The sequence below is a fragment of the Corvus hawaiiensis genome, chromosome 4 (assembly GCF_020740725.1).
Source record: "Corvus hawaiiensis isolate bCorHaw1 chromosome 4, bCorHaw1.pri.cur, whole genome shotgun sequence".
In the NCBI taxonomy this organism is placed as follows: Eukaryota; Metazoa; Chordata; class Aves; order Passeriformes; family Corvidae; genus Corvus; species Corvus hawaiiensis.
Window position 1 is genome coordinate 23,975,696 of NC_063216.1, and position 23,826 is coordinate 23,999,521.

At 39.6% G+C, this 23,826-nt stretch overlaps 1 protein-coding gene across 15 annotated transcripts in view; it reads left to right on the plus strand.

Moving 5' to 3' along the window:
• Window positions 1–20,871, plus strand: part of MYBPC1 (myosin binding protein C1) — a 71,035-nt gene extending 50,164 nt beyond the window's left edge. For 4 of the 15 annotated variants that reach the window (XM_048302377.1, XM_048302380.1, XM_048302379.1 and 1 more), the window contains 13 exons: window positions 531–665; window positions 738–818; window positions 4,199–4,267; window positions 5,370–5,537; window positions 6,024–6,112; window positions 7,484–7,679; window positions 9,615–9,754; window positions 11,498–11,657; window positions 13,121–13,257; window positions 14,156–14,342; window positions 16,705–16,763; window positions 18,199–18,205; window positions 20,138–20,871. In XM_048302377.1, the coding sequence (XP_048158334.1) occupies window positions 531–665; window positions 738–818; window positions 4,199–4,267; window positions 5,370–5,537; window positions 6,024–6,112; window positions 7,484–7,679; window positions 9,615–9,754; window positions 11,498–11,657; window positions 13,121–13,257; window positions 14,156–14,342; window positions 16,705–16,763; window positions 18,199–18,205; window positions 20,138–20,238 (1,529 nt within the window). In that variant the 3' untranslated portion in view covers window positions 20,239–20,871. Of the gene's footprint in view, window positions 1–530; window positions 666–737; window positions 819–4,198; window positions 4,268–5,369; window positions 5,538–6,023; window positions 6,113–7,483; window positions 7,680–9,614; window positions 9,755–11,497; window positions 11,658–13,120; window positions 13,258–14,155; window positions 14,343–16,704; window positions 16,764–18,198; window positions 18,239–20,137 lie in introns of all 15 variants that reach the window. The other 11 variants (XM_048302383.1, XM_048302386.1, XM_048302388.1 and 8 more) reach the window with 8 other exon arrangements.
• The last annotated feature ends 2,955 nt before the right edge of the window (window positions 20,872–23,826 follow it).

A 23,826-nucleotide genomic window follows, 5' to 3' on the forward strand; every position in this document is an offset into this window, starting at 1 on the left:
TAATCTAATTATACAATTTCTATATTAGTGTGACAGCTAGAAGGCTTTGTCATTCACATTGTGACAGGATAATTCAGTGGCCTTTTCACATAAAGAAACAGATTTTCAAACTATTGTGACAGCCACAAGTCCCTAGGTCTTGTTCTGTAGACAGCAAAAGTTCCCACCTTGCTCAGCAGCACCCCCAGAATACAGAGGAGGAGAAAGGAGGTGGCTGTTACAGCTCCAGCATGCTCCCTTCTTGCCAGAAAACACCTGCTGTGCTAGAATACACTGCTCCCAACTTCTCTGCTCTACCTTCTCCAGCTGTTTGTCCTTCCCTGTCCTCAGCAGGAGGAATTTATCTCTCGGTCAGGCTGTAAGCAGATATGGGATGAGGTAGCTGCTTCTCCTAGTGTGGTCCTAATTAGGAAAGACGTGCCAGGGATGATTGGAAATCATCCTGGTAGGCAGGATAGCCCGTCACCTGTGACACTAAACTAAAGCTTTGATTTTAACGCAGTTTTCTTCCTTCTCCCTGCTTGCTTCAGCTGTTACCAGTCCCCCAACTCTGCTGGCAGTGGACACCGTGACCGACACCACGGTGACAATGAAGTGGAGGCCACCAGACCAGATCGGGGCAGCAGGGTTGGACGGCTACGTGGTGGAGTACTGCTTTGAAGGAAGTAAGTGAGAACGCCTGGGGTACCTTACTCACAGTGAAAGTGGGTGAGACTTTCTCCATTTTTTCTCTACAGGTATCAGGTGCTCTGGCTGTCAGGCAGAGACTAATCAGGCAGAAAACCTCAAGCAGCAGGGTTTTGTGCAGGCTCCCTTTGGTTTGTATTCCAGATGCCATCCACTGACTGTAGTTCAACATCTCTTACACTTGATTTGAAATCCAAATCAAAAGCCATATAATCTGTTGTAGTATACCAAGTACCACGTTAATAACTATCCTCTTTTAGATGCTAAATGAGAATCAGGGCAGTAAGGAGCTCATTGTTGGATGAAGGTGTAGGAAATAACGAATGGCTACAAGTGTGGCCCGAAATATGTTCAGGTTGGCTGGGTTTTAGGGACAGGAGGTCCTCAGTGTGGTAATCCCTATGTTGATGTATTACTAACTGGCTACTTCAAGTGCTGCCTGCCCACACTGAGAACAGCCTCTCCAATAGATCCTGTAGGTGTCATCTAGGCATGCAAAGTCCATGTCTAGATATTTAATTTCTCCAACATTTCAGTGCAGTTATGGGGACCTTTAACTATGTCCATCTAAGATAAAAATATTTAAGATCTGAAGGGGGAAGATAAATATATAAGAGACTGAATAAGCTTTTGAGAGTAAAGTAAGAAGGAACAGGGAAATATAACTTACATTTTACAACTAAGAGTCCTTGGTGATCAAGCAGCAGAAACTTAGTATTTTCCAGCAGACTTTCTTCTGAACTGGCATCAAATGAAGACTATTTTCAAAAAGTAAAATCCACCAGCACCTGGGTAAGTATCAAATAGCCTGGAGTGGTATGTGCAATACCCAGCCTCTGTGGACCAACAGCATCAACTGCAGCAATGTGGTGAATGTGGATGAAGGGGACACAGTTATCTTCAGCTCCACTGCTGTTGCTCTTATCTGTGCTGTAAACCAAGCAATGGGCCAACCACCTTTTTTCCATGAAGGCATTTATTTCAATGAAAGCTTTTCATGAACACAGTCCATAGCCTGGAGACAAAAGGTAGAGGACAGAACCTGTCATTCATGCTGTCACATTTCAGATTCAGACAACCCAGGAAAACAGTAGGTCATAAATGTGGTCAGGTGCCACGGGATGAGTACACTCAGCTCTCTCTCAGGCGAGTGGGAGAGGGCGTGAAGAAGAACCACTGGCTTTTCTCAGGAGCACTCAGCATCTTGTAGTATTGAGAGGAATATCTTTAAGGAGCAGGACTGCAAGAAGCTCAGAGACCTGGAGAAGAGTACCTGAAGGCAGACACAGCTGGAATGGTAGGAAGGGTTTTCCTTGTATGTTGGGAGGGAGCTGCGGGAACAGCTCAGAACGAGTAAGCGTGCAGTCTTCCCTCAAGATACAGTGTTCTTCTATTGTTTCCACTGCACAGGCCAGATGTAGGGGAATGTAAAGGGGACTGTCAATGGGAGGAGTGGATGCTGTTATTATGCTTTGTTTAGCATTGGTAGAATGGCAGGGAAAAGTTAAAAGTGCTTGACATTACAGTATGTAATGTCCAAATTAGGAAGTAAGAGAGGATGAGAAATATGTTAATTCAAACTATGGCTTTCAGAGGAATCTTCCAAATCTGTCTTTAAAGGGCTGTTAGACAGAAGAACATTGTATACCTGTTGAATGGAACAAATTCTTTACTTTTTTTTCCAGATAGGTTTTAAACTCATGAAGATACAACAAAATGGCAGCCAAGTCTGTCATTTTACTGTTACTCACCTCAGTTAAAATACAATGGGTACAATGTATTTTACACAGTTTTGAGTGTTTATGTATATGTATATCTATATATGCCTCATATATGAATATACATCTATATATACACAATTGACGTTATGTATATATGTAATGAAAATGCCTAGGAAGAAGCAAGAGAAGTAGGAAATACGAATTTTAAAATGCCAATTTTAAAATACCAATTTTAAAAATCATGTTATTGGATTATTCATCTTTTTCTCTCTGTTCAGCTGTTTATTTCCTTTTTTGCAATATCTTAGTGCCTCTTTTTCTCAGCCCTTTCTGCCTGTTCTGCCTCAAACTAATTTTTTCTGTAATGTTTAATAACTCTTTTTAATTTCAAGATACTTTTCATGACTGTGTCCATTCTGCTGCTTTTTTCTCTTAGTTATCTGTTTGTAAACTCATTTCTCATTACATTCTCCATTCTTTCATTGTCACTGAAGTAGCTTTAATGAGGGCTTTTTAGAGTCTTCCTTAACACAGCTATCATTAGGAGAAATCACAGGCTGAAAATAGGAAGACAAAAAAATATATAGAAAGATAATTTAGAAGAATAATGTATCATAAACATTGGTTTGGCTTTGCAAAACTGGTATTTCCCTCTAGTCTGCACCTCAGAACTTGATCAACATGATGGATTCTTGGACTCCTTAACTGTGTACCACTTTTGACAGCTCTCTGTGCATGTTACTGAACTGGAGTCTCATCATAAGTATCCTGATCCAGCACTGCACAGTGTGAATAACAAGAATATAGAATACACATATATATATATACACAGAGAGAGAGAAATTCCCAGGCCTAGTTTACAACATCCAGCTTTGGCCCTCTTGCTGTGGTGATGTGGAGTAGACCGAATCCTGTTGACCCTGGAGAAGCCAGTCACTAGTAAAGTGTGCTGCTGACTGGTTCTTGTGTGGTATTTTGGGGGCAGCCTGGGGAGCATGGCCTGAGTGTTCCCCATGATAATATCCATGAGAATATGTTTATCTGCTTGTAGAGGCTGTTGTACCTGCAGATGATCTGTTTTCATAGCTAGTAAATAAGCACATTGCAGAGTTTCTGTTGGCTGAGATCTTTCCCACCATACTCATCCAGGACCATGCACAGATACTAGAAGAGTATTTTTATTATCCCAAAAATAGCCAGCTCCAGGATTACAGGATATCCAGGGCAGAGATAACTTTGTCCAGGAAATAAAGCCTTAGGGTTTATATCATATCTGTCATCATCCATGGTTTTGGTCTTCTTTAACCTTCTATGTTACCTTTAGCTAAATGTGTTCTCTTCCTCTGTTTCTTTCAAGTTTTATTCCAAGACCTCTTTTTTTCTGTCTCTCTTACTCAGAATTTATCTCTGAATTTCTTATCTCTTCTATGATGTGTTTTCTTCTCCTTCTACACTTTCTCTCATCATCATTTTGTTTCATTTCTCTCTTCCAAGTGTTCCTTTTGTCTCTTTTCATATTTCTGGGGCTATGCTCAGGCCCAAGAAACTCATACAACTTTATATCCTCCTCTTCTTTCATCCTTTAGCTTTCCTGTGGGCATCACACATAACTGTTCTGTGATCTAGATGCCCTCTTTCCATCTCTTCTCTCCCTGCAGTATCCCTAAATACGGGTTCTCTAAATCTCTAAAGCCCAGCATCTATCTTTGCATACTTACTAACAGAAATTGCTAACCACTGACAAAATGCTCCATCTGTGTGAAAGTGGGTGTCTCTGATTAATTTTAAAGATGGATTCTCTCAAGGTATATCGACAGATCTGTCTGAGGAATTGGGGGAGCCACCTTTTAACCTGGAAGGTACAGTATTCCACAAGGGATATAAGTCTTCTTTAATGAAAGAAAAACTCTCTTCATAAAAGTAAAGATAAATTCCTGACAGTGAATTCTAAGGGCAGCAGTCTATGGAATTTTCTGTAATATAGGTGTAAGGGGAGGGGGAGGTTCTTGGGAAACAGTCATTGATTGAAATCCTTTTCTGCTAGAAGCTTGAAGGAAAACTTAATTCCTAAAAGCAAGACACTCAGTTATGAAAATGTACCACAGCACTATGCCCTACATCTGCAGGGCTCTCCAGTTTATAAGAGTTCTCTTGTCTTCTGTGCCCATTTTATAGGGCTATCTTTACATGAAGTGGAAAGTATCGATCCTGACTTGCTAGTTCCTAAATCCGGCTCCAGTGCCCAGGTGCCAGCAGTTAGGGCACTGTGCTGGGAGGACAGGGAGGATTACAAAGTATGGTTTGTAACTGAAGCTGTTCTGAAAGACTGTACCCTTATGATCTCTCTATGAATTTCATGTGACTGCCTGGGATAGAACTGAAAATCTGAGAATGCTGTAATTATGTGAATAATTCTGACACAGCCTTCCTTTTTTAAAGGCATGAGGAGAGGTGGCATTTCATTGCAATGTGTAAATGTTCTGTGTTTCTCTTATTCCTCAGTTATACTTTCAAGGGTACACAGCACTGGTTGAAATTAATTGCAAAACCCATTTCTCTCCAAGGAAGCTGTTAAAGCAATGATGACTGCTTTTGGAAATAGATTATTTGTGCCCCTTGTTTTATTCTAGCTGAATTATAAAATCTAACCAGTTTTCTCTCTGGTACACTTAAATTACAGACATATTCTAATAGCATTTGTATCACTATATAAAGGCATATAAATATATGAATATACAAATATGGAATCAACAAAAACCCCTCAGGGCTTGAAACATTTTTCCCACATATGAAAGTGAATCTATATTGTGTAACAGCATAATAAGAAAAACAAAACAGAATTATTCATTAGAATCTAATGAATCTATTACTGTTCTGTAATTTTCTTCATCCATGATGTGGATGTATTAATAACTGGCTATTCTTTGGATCTGTCCTCCTCTCCTGATTTCCCTAAATCAGCTGATGAATGGATCGTGGCTAACCCAGAGCTGACAGACAAAACAAAGTTTACCATCAGTGGCCTTCCAACTGGCTCGAAAATCCTTGTGAGAGTAAAAGCTGTGAATGCTGCTGGTGAAAGTGAGCCCAAGTACTACCCACAGCCTATTTTAGTCAAGGAAGTGATAGGTAAGATCCTCCTGCCTACACTTACCCACAAATACACTCTTCTTCCATACTGATACCTGCTTTTTTAAGGCTAATAGTTGTTATTGGTAACTGATGATATGGCCTTACGAAGCCATTATGTGGTGGCAAGAAATCATGAAACCATCTCTAAAAAATGCATAATTTTTTTTTATTTAGTTCATTTCTGAGCCTTTATTTTTCAGTTTTTCAGGGCTTTTTTTTTTCTGCAGAACTTGAAGTTGATGGTGCTGTTTTTAAGTTGCACTAAGCTTCCCACCTATTCCTACCATCATAACATTTGGTGTTATAAAAGCTGATGGTGTCCTGAATGTAATGCTGGGAGACCAAGAAATTTAAGACACCTCACTCGTTTGTCACTTCTGGGAATTGTAGACCACATTGTCATCTTTTTATATTGATGCACAACAGTGCTGCTTCAGTTAGAAAAGAAAAGAAGTGCTTAACACAAGCTTTTGTTTTGTCCAGAACCTCCAAAGATTCGTCTACCAAGACACTTAAAACAAACCTATACTCGAAGAGTTGGAGAAACTGTGAATCTTGTTATTCCTTTCCAGGTAAGGACTAAAAACACTGACAGAAAATTTCTCTTTGCTTTTTTTTCCCCTTTTTTTTTTTTGGATATTGCTGCTTTTTGACTCCTTTCTCTGTAACTTTGGCCAGTGAGCTAACTTAAGCAGATGTGGAAGCACTCTGAAGTACAGAGCTGCTTGAAAGTTTTCGATTTGATGTGTCAAACAAACAATGTTCAGCCAAGTAATGAATTGGGTAACTCACTCATACTGATTGGTCACCTGTCATCCAAAGGACACTTACAGTTCTTCACAGGAGACATTGCATGTGAGATAATTGCTAGCACAATGCAAAGGGGTTGCACTGGAAGCAGTTAAATATGGTTATCAAGAATGGAATGGTTGCATTTAATAATTTCCTCATCATGAGAGAGGAAGAGTGGGCAGACTGCAACTATTCAATCCTTGAGATCACAATTGTAATATGAGTATTTCTAAATACATAGCATGCTTTCCCACAGCATCATGTTAACCTTCATTCCCATATCTTTTAAACAGCAACAGCCTTTCTCCTTGCAGAGTCCTTCTTGTGAATACAAGAATCATGGAAGAATTCATTTCTATTTCATGTCTGCACATTTAAAGATACTGGGTTGGCATAACTCAGTTTCACAGAGGCTGTTAAAAGCCTCATAAAAACTTAATCAGCAATATGCTGCAAGATATAATTCTCTTGAGAAATTAAAGGAATAGTCTATGGTTATTCTCTAAGATAAGGTGTTCAAAATGGTGTGAGATTACCCTTTTCAGACAGCACCTGCAAACTGTTTGCCTGTGGAAGGAAAATCCCATGGCAAAGCAGGTGAAATTCACTCTACTTTAAGTACCTATATTGGGCACTTAGACACACAAAAAATGGCACACAAAAGAGATCAATCCAGCCTTCCTAACAGCTATTACAACTTCCTTTGCAATGAAAGAAGAGAGTTGAAGACCCCTGGAAGTTTAGTCTATTACTTTCCTCTTTCAGTGGTAGTGTAGAGAATGTAAGCATTTCCAGAGGGTGAAATACTTTGTTCTGTATTTTCTGTGGGTTATTTTTTTTCTCCCTTTTCTTTCAAAAACTGGAAATTATTTGTCAAATTTAGCCAGAAAGATAATTATCCAAAATAGCCAGAAATTGCAAATATTTTCAGTCTCTTGGGTAAAAGAAAAAAAAAGAAAGAAAGTTATATTTTAGGTGAGTTGGCATGATTGTATCTCTAAATGGTGTATAATTTTAAAAAGAATTCTGTTTCTTTCAGGACAGTTTTTATTCCCTGTTTGGGAAAAATGGGAAATAAACTTGTTTTCTTCTCTTCCCTTTTCTCTCCAAAAAAAAAAATCATATAAAAATTCTTTCCTGGCTCCTTGCAGGGAAAACCAAGAGCAAAAGTATCGTGGGAGAAAAACGGTTCTCCGATCGACAAGAATGAAATCAACATCCGCAACACGGAGAACGACACCATCATCTTCATCCGAAAGGCAGAACGGGGGCACTCCGGGGAGTACAACATGAAAGTGGAGGTGGAGAACTTGGTGGACAAAGCTACAATAGATATTCAGATCGTTGGTATGTTTGAAGAAACAGAAAGAAATCCAGCCGTTCCCAGGCTACAGGAAAACAGGAATCCCAAGGATCATCTTTCTTGACAGTGATAACTCTCCACATCCAATTACTTGGCTGGAGATTTGTGGTCTCTAGGGAAAGCTCCACACACAATAGCATTGTTGGAATGTGTCAGTCTCTTTTTTTCACTGTTATGCCCCTCATGGTCTTGTCCATCCAGGATGCAAGATTTTTCCTGTTCCCATAGACAGAAATGGCTGCAAATTCATAGTAAGTTTGTCACAAGTGCAGTGTAGAATGTAGCGGGTTCGGTTCGTAACTGGGCAGAAACACCAATTTAGTGTAGTGGTTTGGCCCAAAATACTCATTACTGCTTATCTTCTGTGAGATAAGAATTAGGAGAAATGCAAAGCAGGCACCAAACTTGAAAGAATATAAAGAAGTTTATTAACAGACCTAAAAGAGGGGAAAAAAATTATACCATACCTTCAGAACTTTCCTCCTCCCCCCACCTTCCTCCCTTCTCCCACTGACAATGTAAAAAGACAACCCTTGAGATGTTCAGTCTGTTTAGCACTTCCACAATAACCTTGTTCAGTCCATTTAGAAAGAGAAGTCTCTTCTTGCTCGTGCTATGAAAACATTATCACAACGAGACAGCCGCCCACTCCAAATATTGTTCAGTCCATTTAGGAAGAGGAGTCTCCCTGCTCACATGTGAGTCCCTTACCCCGACTTGCAGCTTTTCCCGAAACTGCTTTCAAGGGTCCACTCTTGAAGTTTTTGGGGTACAATTTTAAGGTTGAGCCATTCATAAACAAAAACAGAGGCCCTTCTCCTTCCTTGGGAGCAAAGGGTCTTCATCATCTTCATCGTTAGGACTATCTCTGGGAGCATCTCTAGGAACTGAGGTTTCTCCTTTCCCATTTGGAGCAAAAGTCCTCATTGTTTCCATCTCTCCCTGTTCAAACTTCTCATGAAATTACAGCTGCATCAGCATCTGCCTATCTCAGCGCAGGTGTTTTTGCTTACGAGTTGAACACTCCACCCCCCATATCTTCATGAAATTACAACGGGATACTCTGATATATCATAGCTTCACAACAGACTTTCAGCTTTAAGCATCTCCTCTTTCTCTTCCCTCAGGTTTTCAGCTCTTCACAGCAATAAAAGGGTTAATCTCACCTCGGCCTTGCAGCTGTGTGGCTTATCGCTGTTGGTCACCCGACCTCTGCCGGACAGCGGTGCCGCTTTGCTGAAATCTTGGCCGCAGTGGAAGGGGTTAAGGGGGGGTTCCGAGCCACTCTGGCTGCCCACAGCCCTGCTGGGGGGGTCATCCTGGAGCCGTGGCCTCAGCAGGGCCTGGCCCAAGCAGGGCCTGGGCTGGGCCCAGTGGGCCCCGCTCGGGCCCCGCAGCCACCTGTCCCAGCACCAGAAACGAGAGAGAGCTTGGGGGGGAGTTTGTCTATTCTTAAGTGTGGATCACAGAGGCGGTCACAACTTTAAGTGGCTTAAAGAATTGTCCATATTCAAACTGGCCAGCTGATAGGTCATGGGGGGGGGGAGAAGCTGTAAGCACCCCTTGGCACGGACATCACTTCCGAGACTCAGCTTGCTAACCTATGACAAGAAGAAATCCTAAATGCTGAAAGGACAGAAAGGTAGGAAAGACAGACAAGAAAACACATTTACTTTTTGGCTTTGCCATCTATTTCTTTACATAACAGGCAACACTGGCAGCACAACTTTAACTATTGAATTTATTTTAATTCTGACATGCCTTCACTTTGGAAAGTTTTATTTTGCAACCACATCTTTCTTTTGATGATGTTTTTTTGTAAGAAAGAGAGAGAAATCAAACTAATTGGAAGATGTGTGTGGGAAAGAGATAGGGAAAGCAAACAGTAGAATATGTCAGCTGTCATATTTTTGTTACAGATCGCCCAGGCCCGCCAGAGGTTGTAACTATCGAGGATGTCTGGGGAGAAAATGTAAATTTATCATGGAAACCACCAAAAGATGATGGCAATGCTGCCATTACTGGGTATACTATTCAAAAAGCAGATAAAAAGAGTATGGTAAGTAATAAGGAGATGTTGAAAAGCGGGATGGGAATTCTCCCTTTTAAAAACAAAAAGCATTACATGCTTAAAATGACAGGTGGACAAAGCACTGATTTATCAGCATTCAAAAAATCTCTAAAAGCATCTCTAAAAACTCTAAAAATCTCTTGTTCACTATAACTAAAGCCTAGAAATGGAAATATTTTCAAATTATGCCAAAGAGGAGGACTAAAAAAAGGAAAGGAGAGGTGGACTTGAGAGAAGTAATTCTGCATTTTTCCTTTGCCTCAGTAGAGAAAATAAAACACCAAAATATTAATTCTGAATTCAGTAGGCTGCTACTAGAACAAAAGTATACCATTGCTGCTGTTTTCAAACCTGCAATGTCACATTATGTAAGTCACTGCCACTCCTTAGTACCCATGGCAAAACAGCACATACATCACTCCTAAACTGCTCTGAGATTTGCAGATGAAAAATGCAATACAGAAATGTTTATTATTTTTATTAAACTAACAAAAATTTTACACATTCTTAAAAGACAGTAGTTGGATTCTTAGATTTAACATTTACTGCAAATTTAAACACTGGACATCTAGGCCAATATTTTGGGAGTTGCCTTATCCAAGAGAATCTTTTGCTGTCCCCTTCTGCCCCTCACATTAATATGCTGGTCTCCTTCATGGTCTGAACAACTCATTCTTCCCTTCCCGTGCCACTATTTCCCTTTGCATCCTTTTCTTTTTTTTTTTTTTTCTCCTTCTCTCTCCCCTCTCTTGAGACTGTAAGAAGATACTGTCTCTGGTACCGTGACCAGAACAACGGCCCCTCTAAATTACTGTGATAAGGAGAAAGTAACAACAGCAGTAGTATCCAGGGTCCAGTGTGACATGGATCATTCAGGTCACTTTCCTCACAGCATCTGTGCTGGTACATTTTGCAATTCTGGCACCACTGGTCTTCTGCAAAAAACTGTTTTCCCAAAGGAACTCTGGCTCTTAAAGTTGACCAAACATTAACGCAAACTGTGGTATAGGGAACTCAGCACAAGTTCATCTTTAGAAAAGCAAGAAAACTATGTAGGGCAGAGCAAAGGAAAGCAAAAACATTGCTGTGGTCATATTGCACTTTATAGTAATTGCATTTTTAGCATTAGCCTCTTTCATCTCCTACCGTTGTTTAGGTATTGTGTAATGGGACAGAATTCACAGGTCCTGTTACTGCTGCAAGACCAAAGCACTAAAACCCACTTCCCCATCTCAGCCTTTAGATATCAGAGGACCACCAGCACAGAACTACATTTCTCATGAACACTCAGCCTGTGATAGAGAGGGCAGATTAGTGCAGTGGCCTCTTGTGAGTGCATAATACTGCAGAACAGCACATGCTATTGCCTTCCCCACAGGAATGCAGTTTTCCTATCTGCAACTGTACTTTCTCTGTCAGCATCGTGGATTAGGAATGAGGGAGCGGAGCCTGCCTTGCTGGCACAACGTAACCTTTGTAATACTGGATTTCCTAAAATGAACCCTCCTGGCTGCCAGTGTAACAACTCGTAGGGTTCACTTTCCATTCGGCCTTCACTGCTCAGCAGTGAACTCTGCAGTATTTCCATTATCGTTCGTTTCACTAATTATTGTTAGCTATATTCTCTTCAGAGAAGAACCTACTCTCAGAAGCTTGATGACTCTTCCAGTGAACGTCTGGGAGGCGCAGGGTGCTGGGGGGGAGCTCACCCTCTGTGTCTGTGCCTTTCAGGAGTGGTTCACCGTGATCGAGCACTACCACCGCACCAGTGCCACCATCAACGAGCTGGTCATAGGCAACGAGTACTACTTCAGGATCTTCGCTGAAAACATGTGTGGCCTCAGCGAGGATGCAACCATGACCAAAGAGAGTGCTCTGATTGCAAAGGATGGTTAGTTAATTACCCGTTCTTTGTCAAAGGCTAAGGGGTGCTCAGAGGCTGGAAGGTGACTAAAGGTAAAGACATTCTAAAGCATTCAGAGGCACCCCCAGCCCCGAGGCCAGGTACAACTAACAGAGGGGCATTCTATTCAGACTTCATGGTTTGTCCACATAGTTCATAGTCATTGTTTTTAATCAGGAGTTGGACATTTTCCCATGTTTTGACATTTTCTATGGTCTTGGATCTCAGACTCACGTCAGCACCGGCAGATATGAGTTGGCAAGAGCTGGAAGACAAGTAAAGCAGCTGTTCTGTTAGAAGCAGTGGGTCACTGCCCTCCACTGGAGACTTGGCATCAGCTGTGCAGGCGCTCCCTCCATTTCAGGCAGGATGCAACAGAAGAACATAACCCCTGCTTCACATCTCTTGAGGGTGGGGCTGGGCAAATTCTGATTCTGCAGTCAAAAATCCTGACATTTCAGAAGTTGTCAGTTTGAAATGGCACAGCAAAATTAAAAAAAAAAAAAACAACTTTCCTGTGGAAAGGAAATTCTAAAAGCAAATAGCTTACAGGAAGCAAATCAAAGCAGTTTGTCTGAAAGGAAGGAATACATGACTGCCATGATGCAGAGGACAGACAACCTGTCCAGCCCACGTAGGCGGGCTGAAAGACTGAAGGTCTCTTTTAGAAATGGAGTAATGAACAACAGAATGGCTACAGGAATTCTTTTTCAGCACTGCTTACTTGCCCTTCTCATGAGAGAAGTATTAGGCCTAAACTGCACTGAAGTCAGCATGAGAGCTTGAATCAGCTTTCAGTGAAGCAAAGCTGTTTAATGACACCTGTGCACAGGAATAGATGTCTGTTTGTCCAACCATTTTAAATGCCAGCTGACTGTGTGGCTGAAGAGGATTTATTGGTGGTAATCTCCACTGCAAAGTGGGCATAAACTGGCCCATTACATTTTATTACCATGCTTTCCTTGTTCAGAAACTGCATCCATTCAGGTATCTCTATTGTCAGCGCACCATTTGAAGCAGAAAGAAAAAATGGATTTTCAGATACAGAGACAGTTTGTAATCAGAACAAACTGTGAAAAATAATTGCCACCAGAGTGAACAAGGCTTGCCAAAGACAGGCATCCTGCAGCACACAGGTTAGGATCCATCCTGCTCTATAGCATGCAAGGCATGCAGACACAGACATGGAATAAACACGTATTGTTTAGTGTACCACCTGCACAGGAAACAAAGGGAAGCTCTCAGACATCAATGCCATAGCATGACCAAGGACTACAGTCACTGTGCAGACCCACCTCCAGCCTCCCCTACAAGTGCAATTACCGGAGTCACACTGGTACATAAAACAGTGCAAATCAGAACTAACTCTCTGCAGCCATTTAATACACTTGGATGTTTAGCTACGTGCCAACAAACGCTGATTTTATAAATGTTTGATTTTCATTTCACAGGTAAAGTCTACAAATACCCAGTTTATGATGACTTCGACTTCAGCGAGCGACCACTGTTCACTCAGCCCCTGGTGAACACGTTTGCTGTAGCTGGTTACAATGCCACCCTGAACTGCAGCGTCCGGGGCAACCCCAAGGTACTGCACAGCTCTGACAGCATCGCTTGAAACACGAGAGAGTTTAACCTGAGAGTAACCTGACAATAACTTCTACATTTAACTCCTGAGCCAGGCTGAAGGCAGACATACTGGTGTGGGTTCTAAAGAATACAAAAAGAAGGGACCTGCTTACCTGTGCTATAGGTACTATAATAGTTAATGCACAGATAACTCAGTGAAGGGGCAGAACCTCAGGAGAAGGCTGGGCTTTAATTGGCACCCTCACTGAGCTGTACAGTTAATGTATCAGTAAAAGTTGTTACTAAAATAAGGCCATAATTATTCTATAAAAAGCTTATTTTTCTCTAAGTAAGCACATTGCAGGAATGCTCGGGGTGCCACATTGCTTCTCAAACCCACTGCATGATAAGTTTTGTGGTTTCTTTTGAATTGTGTCTTTTTGAGATCTTTTTTCTGTTGTGAGAAACTGATCTGGCCTAGTAAAATGAGAAATCCAGAGTGCTGCTCACCCTTCACCTTCACAGTTTCTCGCTGTGCAAATTACTGTGGAAAAAGATGATTTTCTTATTGATTTAGAGTAATTGGATGTCAAAAGCTAATGATCAGATGTTTGCTATCATTACACGGTCCTTGTATTGCTAACAGGCTTGTACTTATGACTTTAATTAGGTGATAAGAGCTGCACTGATAAAAAGAAGTGCTAGAAAACAGATGCATGATGCAGGCAATGCTTATCTTGTTAAGAGCTACAGTTTCTTTTCTATCACTACCTTATCTATTTTCTATCATTTCTGGATTGCTCAGCTTTAACTGAACACCACAAAAAAAGAGATAAAGTATTTCAGTTCACAGGTTTGTGCATTGGGCTTTCTTTTGGTTTTTTTTGTCTGTGTTTGTTTGTTTGTTTTTACCACAGCCCAAAATAACCTGGATGAAAAACAAAGTGCTTATAATGAACGACCCAAGGTACCGAATGTTCAGCAACCAAGGTGTCTGTACTTTGGAGATCCGCAAACCCAGCCCCTATGATGGAGGCACTTACTCCTGCCGAGCAGTCAATGAACTGGGAGAGGCAGAAGTGGAGTGCAAACTGGAAGTAAGAGGTAAGGGCTTTAAAACATTGCAAACACCCTGTTTGCCTGAGCACCGCCTACATTGGAGTTGAAAAGATGGAAGGCAAGTGCAAAAGGGAGTTCAGCTTTCTGGAATTAAATCCAAATCTCTCTTAGAACAAAATAAAATTGGTTGCTTCCTTTTGTTTTGTTTTCATTAATGGATAAATGTTATGAATTTCAGGTAGTTTAGAATTAACTGGGATACCATGAATGGCAACAGGACATGGATTGGACTACTAATGAATAATCTCATGTTTTTCAGAAAATTACTTCCTAGGAAAATATAGGTTCATATTCATCTGGACTAATTCCCACCAAAGGCTTAGTTTCAGCTGTGAAATAAACTAAGTATTGCTCAAAAAATTAATCTGAGGTTATAAGTAAGGAAAGCTGACTAAAGCCAGCTGATAGGAAGTGTCTAATTAAGGAATTTAGAGGGAATTTGGGTCATATCAATATGGCTCTAATTATATTACTTCCATCATGCTAGTCTATAATGAAAACCACATTTAAAATTTTTATGGATTGTATTGTGTTTATTTTGTATTTCAGTTTCCATTTTCTGTATTTTCTGATGTATCTTGTCCCACAGATCAAATTTGCCAGCAAGAAGACATTTCAATAAATGTTTGGTCTATGTTAAGCTGAACACTTAACTAATGTAATAAAAATATGCATCATGTATTTCTTAGTTTTTATTTTTTATTTTTGAGATACTGTCTTTAAAAGGTGATGTCCTCATCCTGGAAATAAGGTTGCTTTCCTTAATCACAAACTTTCTATTTCACAGCCTAACAGAAGACCTCTACACCTGAGAAGGTTGCTTTGTCTATTTTTCTTTGCGCTGAAAAGTCAAGTTAGGTTGCTAAGTGAACACAGCAGCTGAAGCTTAGCAAACCAGGATAGGCTCAGGGCTTGCTCTAGGCAAATACAGCAAATTACTCTTAAACAGCCAGAGTATAAAGACATCATTCCATCTTAGGTCTCTCTTCTATTGACTTAGATGTTGATTTATCATCCCCTTAAGTTTCCCAGCCTGTTTGTTCATTTAGGAGGGCTCCCCAGATGACTGCTCCTCATGCTGTTGCAAAGCAGAGACCTGTGGATTTCAGACTCACTGGAAATGAATTCCTGTGTGTGTGTGTATGTGTGTGTGTGTGTGTGTGTGTGTGTATGTGTTTGTTTTCATGTGTATAGCTTTAAACTCCTTCAGCTTTATTCCTGCAAGTGACTATTAAGGTCTGGGTTTGTAAGATGATGAGATACAGCTGAATGTTGTCTGAATAAGACTAACAGGCTCAAGGCCCTGCTGCCTGCCTGGTAAATGTACAAGCTACAGTGCTATTACTACAGGTAGTAGGTATGACTTACTAGTAAGTCATGCTAGAGAGCTTTATGCCATGCCATGCAATAGTATTTATTATACCAAGCTATGTTTCCTTATGCTTAATTACTTTTAGCCATCTATCTGTGACATATTGGAAAACTTAAGTTTATCGTGCACACATAGATGCTCAGCCCCAAAAATGTCTGAAAAGCCTAGGATTTCCGAGTGTGCATAATATTGGAACAACTGACTAGTTAGGAATACTCTGGCTATGAATACTATCAGAATGCTACAATTTTCTACATTTTTAGCCATTTCCTTACATGATTTTAGGTGTAAAATTAACCCCCTAGTTGTTGCTAAATTTAATGCTCGTTTCCTGAAAACATTTTAGTGATGCTTATAAGCACAACAGTTAAAATAATAAAAACTTATGCTGTCCTCAGAAGAGGTTTTTCATGTAGTGATGTTATTTCAGATAGACAATATTTTGTTCTTTAGTTTTAAGTTTTGCTGAGTGAACTTAAAAATGGAAGTTATGTAACCTGCTCAGTAAAATTGCACATAGAGTGGCTTTTTTTCATAAATGTGTGTGTTTGTAAAAAGTCATGTAATAGATGACTCTTTCTCATCTATCTTGAAAGATCACAACATATGCAGAATCTCGTTATATTTCACACTACAGTAAATACCATCTATGTCTTTTGAGTTTGTTGAGGCAGATCCCTAAACTTGGCTCTAAATCTCCTCTTACAAGCAGTAAAGAACTGATTCCTTATCAGCTTCACCAAGGTCGATGGAAAAAAAAATTAGATAAGGTGCTGTACTTCTTTTATCATGGAAAAAAACCACTTTGGAGAACCTTTATCTTAGAAGTGAAATCAAGGTTGGTGATCACTCTAATAATAGGTTGGTGATAGCAAAGTTGCTGTGTAAGAAATATTTTTTTTAAAAGGTGTTAAGATCAAGTGGGAAGAATTTCAAATGCGAATAAATACCACTGTAAATATTCTAATTCTGCAGTGATCTATCATGGAGTAATTAACCCAGGAGAACCACTCAGCTTGGCGGGGGATAATCAGGTTTATAATGCGCCTACTCCTCTGGACATTCCATTTCATTCCCATCCTCTCTTTCCACATGCAAACGCATTTTCTGCATGCAAAGTGTGTATTTCTTTGCTTTTTTAGATTAAACTAGCTAGTGTCTCATGGCATACATTGTCTATGTCACATGAGCAAAGAAGGCCAAATTAATCAAGACAATACCCAATCATATGGGTATTTAATATCAGAATTACTAAGGTTTTAGAGATATTTCATAGAACTACATGTATCTATAAAGAATTTCTTTAATGACTGTGAATATGTTTGACCACAACATTTAGACCTTCCCAGGAGAAACAAATATGCATTTCCAAAAAAACCCCAGCTCTCAGTTAGTTTGTAGAATTATTGAAAGACCAGAAGTATCATAAAGTCATTTACTGCACTTAAAAGACATTCTTCATAACAGATCAGTCTTTGGTTACAAATTAGTGCTCAGAATGATAATGCCTGAACTTAACCTACTGATTTTAAGAATGAAATCTTGATTCAATTACTTACAAGCAGACAATTTTACTTCATTTGCTTTATTTACCCTAGAACTTATTTTACATTCAAGTTCATTTGGGTTCAGAAAAGTTAACTCTTTCTATAGAAATGTCTTTTTCCTTGCAATCTTGCCCAGAATCAGAATATTAACAGTGCAGTTTTAAAATGACAGTGATGCCCAGAAACTGGTCTGCAGTATTATTATGCATCCAGACTTAACCATTTCAGTCCTAGAACATGTTAGGAGATCAGACTGGATAATGTTTCTGTAGCTTTTGAAGTGTTGGGTTATTTTTCTTAGAAGGCTACAATAGGTACAAAGTTTAGTGCTTTCATAGACATACTCATAGATAAGTGTATATATATGGGTGTTTTATAGAGTCAAAATGTTTAATTAAAGGTAAGGGCTCCTACAGAGTAAATAGCATGCTTTAAGTAATGTAAATGTGGATATATGACAAAGTACATACTGTAGTGCACAGGTATATAATTAGTCTGTACTTGATTATTTTGCCTTACAGAGTTTCAACATATATATATATATATGCTTCAGTGTTATGTGTGTGCCTTTTTTTCCCCTGGTGGAAAATACTATATATATATATGTGTTAGCTTCTTTGAAGCTACATTTGGAAACTTTTATCATAAATATAATTTGGTTCCAATCTATACTTTAGACTAATTAGAGGTTTTTATAGTTACTTGTACCTATTAATCTAGCTTTTACATATTAATGATAATTTTGAAGTGGAACTGGATCCCTACCTTTTACTTTTCATGTGCTTCTATTCCTACATATTTTACATGACTAAGGATTAAATGATCATCTTGACATAATTGTAATAATAATTTCACTCAACATTTTCTCTCCACTTTTGTGTTTGCAATTAAATTGTTACTTCTCTTTCTCTCTCTCCCTCAGTTACACAGTAAGGATTTTTGAATGTATATTGTCATCTAAGGTAAGCTTTCATATGGTTCTTGCATATGAAGCTTATGTCTGTTTATAAGTCATACAATGTCTGCCTAGTATGGCATGATTTTCATTATGTCACTTAATGAAAATGTTTTGATAAATTAGCAGCATGATGGTTTTAATGCATATAAATTCAGAATTTAATAATTGCTTGTTACGGTAATTCTTAGTAGTCCATCCCATATCTTCTAATGGTGCATGTTTCAATGGAATTTAACAGTGCATGAGCTGGCATGATTCATGAGCACGAATAAAATGCAAGTAATAAAAAGAGCATTTTGTATTTACAGCAAGTTATTTTTTATAGGAATATGCCTCTACATAAACAAAATATTTATTCCAGAGTTAACTTCATTTAAAAGTGAATGATTCATAGCACAACTTGCACTCCATGAGCTGAAGGAATGCCAAAAAGCATGCTTTTTTTTTTTTTTTTTTTTTTTTTTGTCTGTATTGTGCACCTACCTAAGGTTGGGAGCGAGCAGTTCTGCCACAATGACGGTGTTAAATGAGACAGCGCAGTCTCATAATCACTAGTAACTAATAGCATTTTAATTGAATAATCCTTGTGTTAATAAAGGTTACAAATTCTTAAAAATCTGTACTCGACTTAAATGTTGTATGTAAGTATCAGCTCAATTGCATTTAGCTGAAGCATTCAGAGAGTGTTATCTTCACCCTGGCAATGTACTTTTGCTTTAAAGCTTTTGGTGTGTTCCAGAAAAAGCTCAGAAGGTGAGTGCAGCTATCAGTGGGTGGTTTGCAACTTGCAGAACACAATATTCATGCAGATTTGTAAGGGGAATAGTAATGGTATATAGCTTTCTTAAAGCAAATTACACCCTTTGTCTGGAGAAAGGGCAGATTCTAAAGTTTTTAGCAAAATATTTATCGTTTTCCCACTGTTTCTTCGAAATATCATTTGATTTCAATGAAATTAACAGAAATACTCGTGTTTAATTTCCATGGCTTTTATTTCAGTGGCATGGGGTATCCACAACCTGTATGGGCAACCTGTGCCAGGGCCTCACCACCCTCACAGTAAAGAATGTCTTCTTAGCATCTAACCTAAACCCAGCATTTTCAGTTTGAAGCCATCACCCCTTGTCCTATCACAACAGGCCCTTGTAAAAAGTCCCTCTCCAGCACTCTTATAAGTTCCCTTTAGGCACTGGAAGGTGCTCTAAGGTCTCCCTGGAGCCTTCCCTTCTCCAGGCTGAACAAGCCCAACAAAAAGAGAAATTTTGAAGTGAATTTAAAAGCAAATCCAAAATGTTTCTTCAGACTTCCCCAGCAGATGAAAGTTTTGGCTTTCGTTGTCTCTCTCTCTGGAAACTAATGGCACCTAAATCTAAAATCCTGGCTTTTTTTCATATGATTCTTTCACATCTGTCATCCCACTTGTTATTTTCAAGCAACATGGTAAATACTTTGCTAAATACAATTTTAAGACCCCAAATTAGAATAAATTGAATATCTCTGCATGTTTTCCACAACTCATCCCGGTTAGGTGTTTTCTACATTGTTCCCCCTGCACTGACTTCCATCTCTGACCATACTCCAGCCAGCCTGATGGAAAGCCAGGAGAGTTATTTGAAGTGAAATTTATCATAAACTATTGCATGTGGTGAGATAAATGACTGAACATATGATAAGCTAGAAATAAAGTTCACCCTGCACAAGAGGACAGGAAAGGCCTATATAGTACCCATTAAGTAATGGTTAAGTGTCATGCTGGACTTTTGAGCAGGGTTGAATTTTACCACATCTCAAAGTATGTAATAGGGACTGACAAAAACTTGTCACTTATGCCAGAAAATAAAGGTAGAATGCTGTTGCTCCAGGGCCCTTCAACCTGAAGATTACCTTCTTGTCTTGTTTGTAGGTGGGCTTTCGTTCTTCAGACTATTAATGGATGGAGTGCCTCCGCATATCATTGACTCCTATATGCGTGAAGTGCAGGGAGACAAAACTGAAGGGAAGTGAGAGTCCGTCCACAGTGTTTCCTCCCACTGCACTGGAAGCTGGTAGCAGAATAACAGCATTTTAGTTCTTGCAATGACAGAAAAACACGTGTGGTGGGGCATTTTATGACTTCTTTCCTTTTTTTCTTTTCTTAATTGTCCTTTTGTTTTCCCTACCTGCTCTTACTGAAAAGAAAGAATACGCATGGATTGCTTTGAGGTTGAAATGAAATGAACTGAAGACAACACGCGTTTTGTAATGTTCGGCTTTATTTTCTGTTTGATATCGTGTTCTGGTTTTACTGAGGAAAGAGAGGAAGCTGTGTAACAAGCATAAGGAGGCAGTCAGAGTCTGTACTCGATGGTACAAAGCATATGTTTCTCAGACTGGAAGTACATGGATTAGCCAGTAGATGTGCAATAAGATCCTTGGAATACATACCTCTGATAATGTATCTTATTCACCTGAGAATTGTTTAACAGAATATGGTTTTACTATAATGTAACTAATGCATATGTAATTAATGATCATTTAAGCTGAACATATCTTCCTATAGAAGTTTTGATTTCCTAAATCCAACCCAGCGGTCTCTCAACTTAACTGAAATTGTTTTATTTCATGTACAATAAACATGAAGTGTTTAAGATCTATTAAGTTCTTGTTTAGTTTTTTTGTTTGTTTTCTGTCTCATTTTACCACATTTCTTGTTTTATTTCCATTTACAATGAAGCAAGAACTTGTGCCCACCACATTGAGTGGAAAACAGTATCAGCACTTACCTAACCCAGTGGGCTTACTTTAAGATACGTGACACAGAGTGTGAGTGAAGATAAATGCTATAGATACTTGCAAATTTTTAGCTACATGTTTTCAATATTTTAAAGGTTATAAATGCCAACCACAATGGCTTTCATCATTCTGGATCCATTCCCTTTCCCCAGCAATTTATGGAGCTCTTGTACGTATCACATCAAAAAAGGGACTTAGACATAGCACTGGTGGGTTCACTGTGTGTGGCAGGAGTGCCTGAGATAAGGTAAAATGGCTGCATTTCCTCTCCAACTCCAGCATCATTAACCTCCAAGTGCTTTAGGAGGGGGGGTGATTGTCCCTAAGTCTCCAGCAAACCCTGAAGCATGTGAGACACAAGGTCACACATATTTTGGCCAGGTTGTCAGTTCCCTATTGCCCTGTCATTTATTTACCAGTTCTCACTCTTGCTGTACAAACAGGGCAGGTTATGTGCTCACTGGCTAATGACTGATCTCCAATTAGGGTTTATAAAGATAAAGGCCTACTTAGACCAGTAGTACATTACAAGATGTTTCTTTGATATCAGTGCATTTTCAAACATTCAGCAGTCAGTAATTATGCAATAATAAAAGAATGTGTTACTCTGAACTGCCACGACTGAAGTGGTGTTTTTGCAGTTGCGTTCCCACCTCTTTTGCTTTGGGGATCTGAATGCATTTTCTCACACTGTTCAGTGAATCATAGGTAGATAGATAGATTCTTTTTCTTTTCTCCCTTCTTCTCATCTTTGTGATTTCTTCTGTAGTGCTATCTGTGCAGAGAAGCAATTCTGCATTCCCAGTGATCCTGGACACCCCCCCACACCCTACCTGAATTTCACCCTGCTCTTGCCAAAATCAGTTCTCTCCTACACATTCACACCTACCCATGAAAGAAAGCAACACACCTACTAGGAAGAGAATTTCATACAGGATTCATAATTTCTGTTTATTCTGTATTTCACCAGTGAATTGGGACTCCCTCCATCTATTCTGGAGCACTGAAAGCTGCAGAAGAAGGTCAGTTTGATTAAATGCCACCGAAGTTTAGGCATTTAAGCACACGGCCCTCATTTAAAATAGTATCAGTCTGTTAAAGTCAGCACCGAAAGCTACAGTTATTGTGAGTTTGTGCTTGTCAGTAAGCCCAAAAATGAGGCACACAGCCACGTGTACTTTATATGAATAATGGTTACAGCTTCAAGCTTGTATCTATTTGCCTCCTCAGTCTTAATGTCCCACACATAATCTGGAAGCCGGCATAGCCTCAGCTTTTTGTGGCCTCTCTGTCGATGGAATTAGCTACTCTAATTTCCACCAGATGGCAGCGGTGTTAACCAACAAGCTGAACTAAGCTCCTCGTCCCTGTGCGAACAGTAAGCGTTGTACTCAGCTGCCCTCAATTCCTCCCCACTTGCGCTGCCCAGCACTTGCCATTGGCTGTCCCTCGGGCTGGGGATGCACCAGGCCAGCAGGAAGCGCTGGGCATCAGGCCGTGGGTGGGGCTGAGAGGAGTGGGCATTAATGTGCTCTAAATTCATACTGCACTGACTACGCCGAGCAGCCACGAGAAATAATTGGAGGGGTGGGACAGGAAAGGGATTTCTAGTAGAACTAAAACAAGCTGCAGAACCTTATCTAGAGAGTAATAGAAGGTAAAGTTTTGATTTACAACAATCTGTCTAATGGGATTCTCCAGGGATGATGTTTGATAGATGTAATAGTGACCAAACCCACAAAGTTAAGAAAATGCTAGTGAAATCTGCAGCTAATACCAGCTTAGGAAAATAAAAAGGTACCAAAGGTAGCAACTACAGGAAAAGCAACTTAGAGGGAATAGAAGCAGGAGAATATCATGCTGTAGAAGATGTGGCACAATTCTCCAAAGGAAATTTCTCCAAAGTCACAGGGATCCAGGTAATTAGTGAACCTAAGAGACCTAGGAGTAACAGAGGACAGCAAATACAACCTCGTCATATGAAATAAAGTAATAACAAAACACAAAAGCTCGTGAAACAGTGAAACTACTAGTACCTCATGGTTGTGCTGCCTGATGGCTCATAATATGTGAAACCAGTTGAAGTTTTCAGATAGGTGCATTATTCATATTACGTTTGCTATGTACAGCCTCCATCTACTAGTACGTGCTGAGGTTATAGTTCAGTAGTACCTTTAATAACATTTTTCTTTCCTGAACACTTTCCTGTATCCAGTAGGAATTCAGTACTCTTGAAAGCCCTGCCTTGGTGTTTAGTTTGGCTTACATTAGCCAAAGAACATTATTGCTTGGACTAAGAAAGCAGACCCAAACATGTAAACACACATAGATAGACACACAAAGATGAACCAAAGTTAATTTTAAAAATTTTCCTTTATTTTTAATGAAGCCAGAGGAAGATATTTGGTCTTCTCTTGGCTTGCCCTCTTTGCCCATGGAAGGGTATTTGGCATATAAATGCAACAGTTGTGGAATCACAGATCCATTCCCAAATTGGTGTATGTGGAGCTTGGTACAGGCACTGCAGTAACCCATTTGCATTGAAAGATCACAGCTACTGCCAGCACACCTTTCCCTTACTGAAAACAACCTCACAAATATAAAGGAGAGGAAGAAAAAAGACACGTGTAATCTTCTCAAGACAATTTAAGTTGGGATATACTGTTTATAAGGAGGTCTTTATGGAGAGTCAGAAAATTTTAAAAATATTATTTTTTAAGAGATGTTTCAAGCTCCCTGAACGGCCTTATAGGGGAAAAAAAAAGTGTGATATTGGTACCTTTTACAGAGCATTGTGAAGGGATCCCTTACTTTATGAAA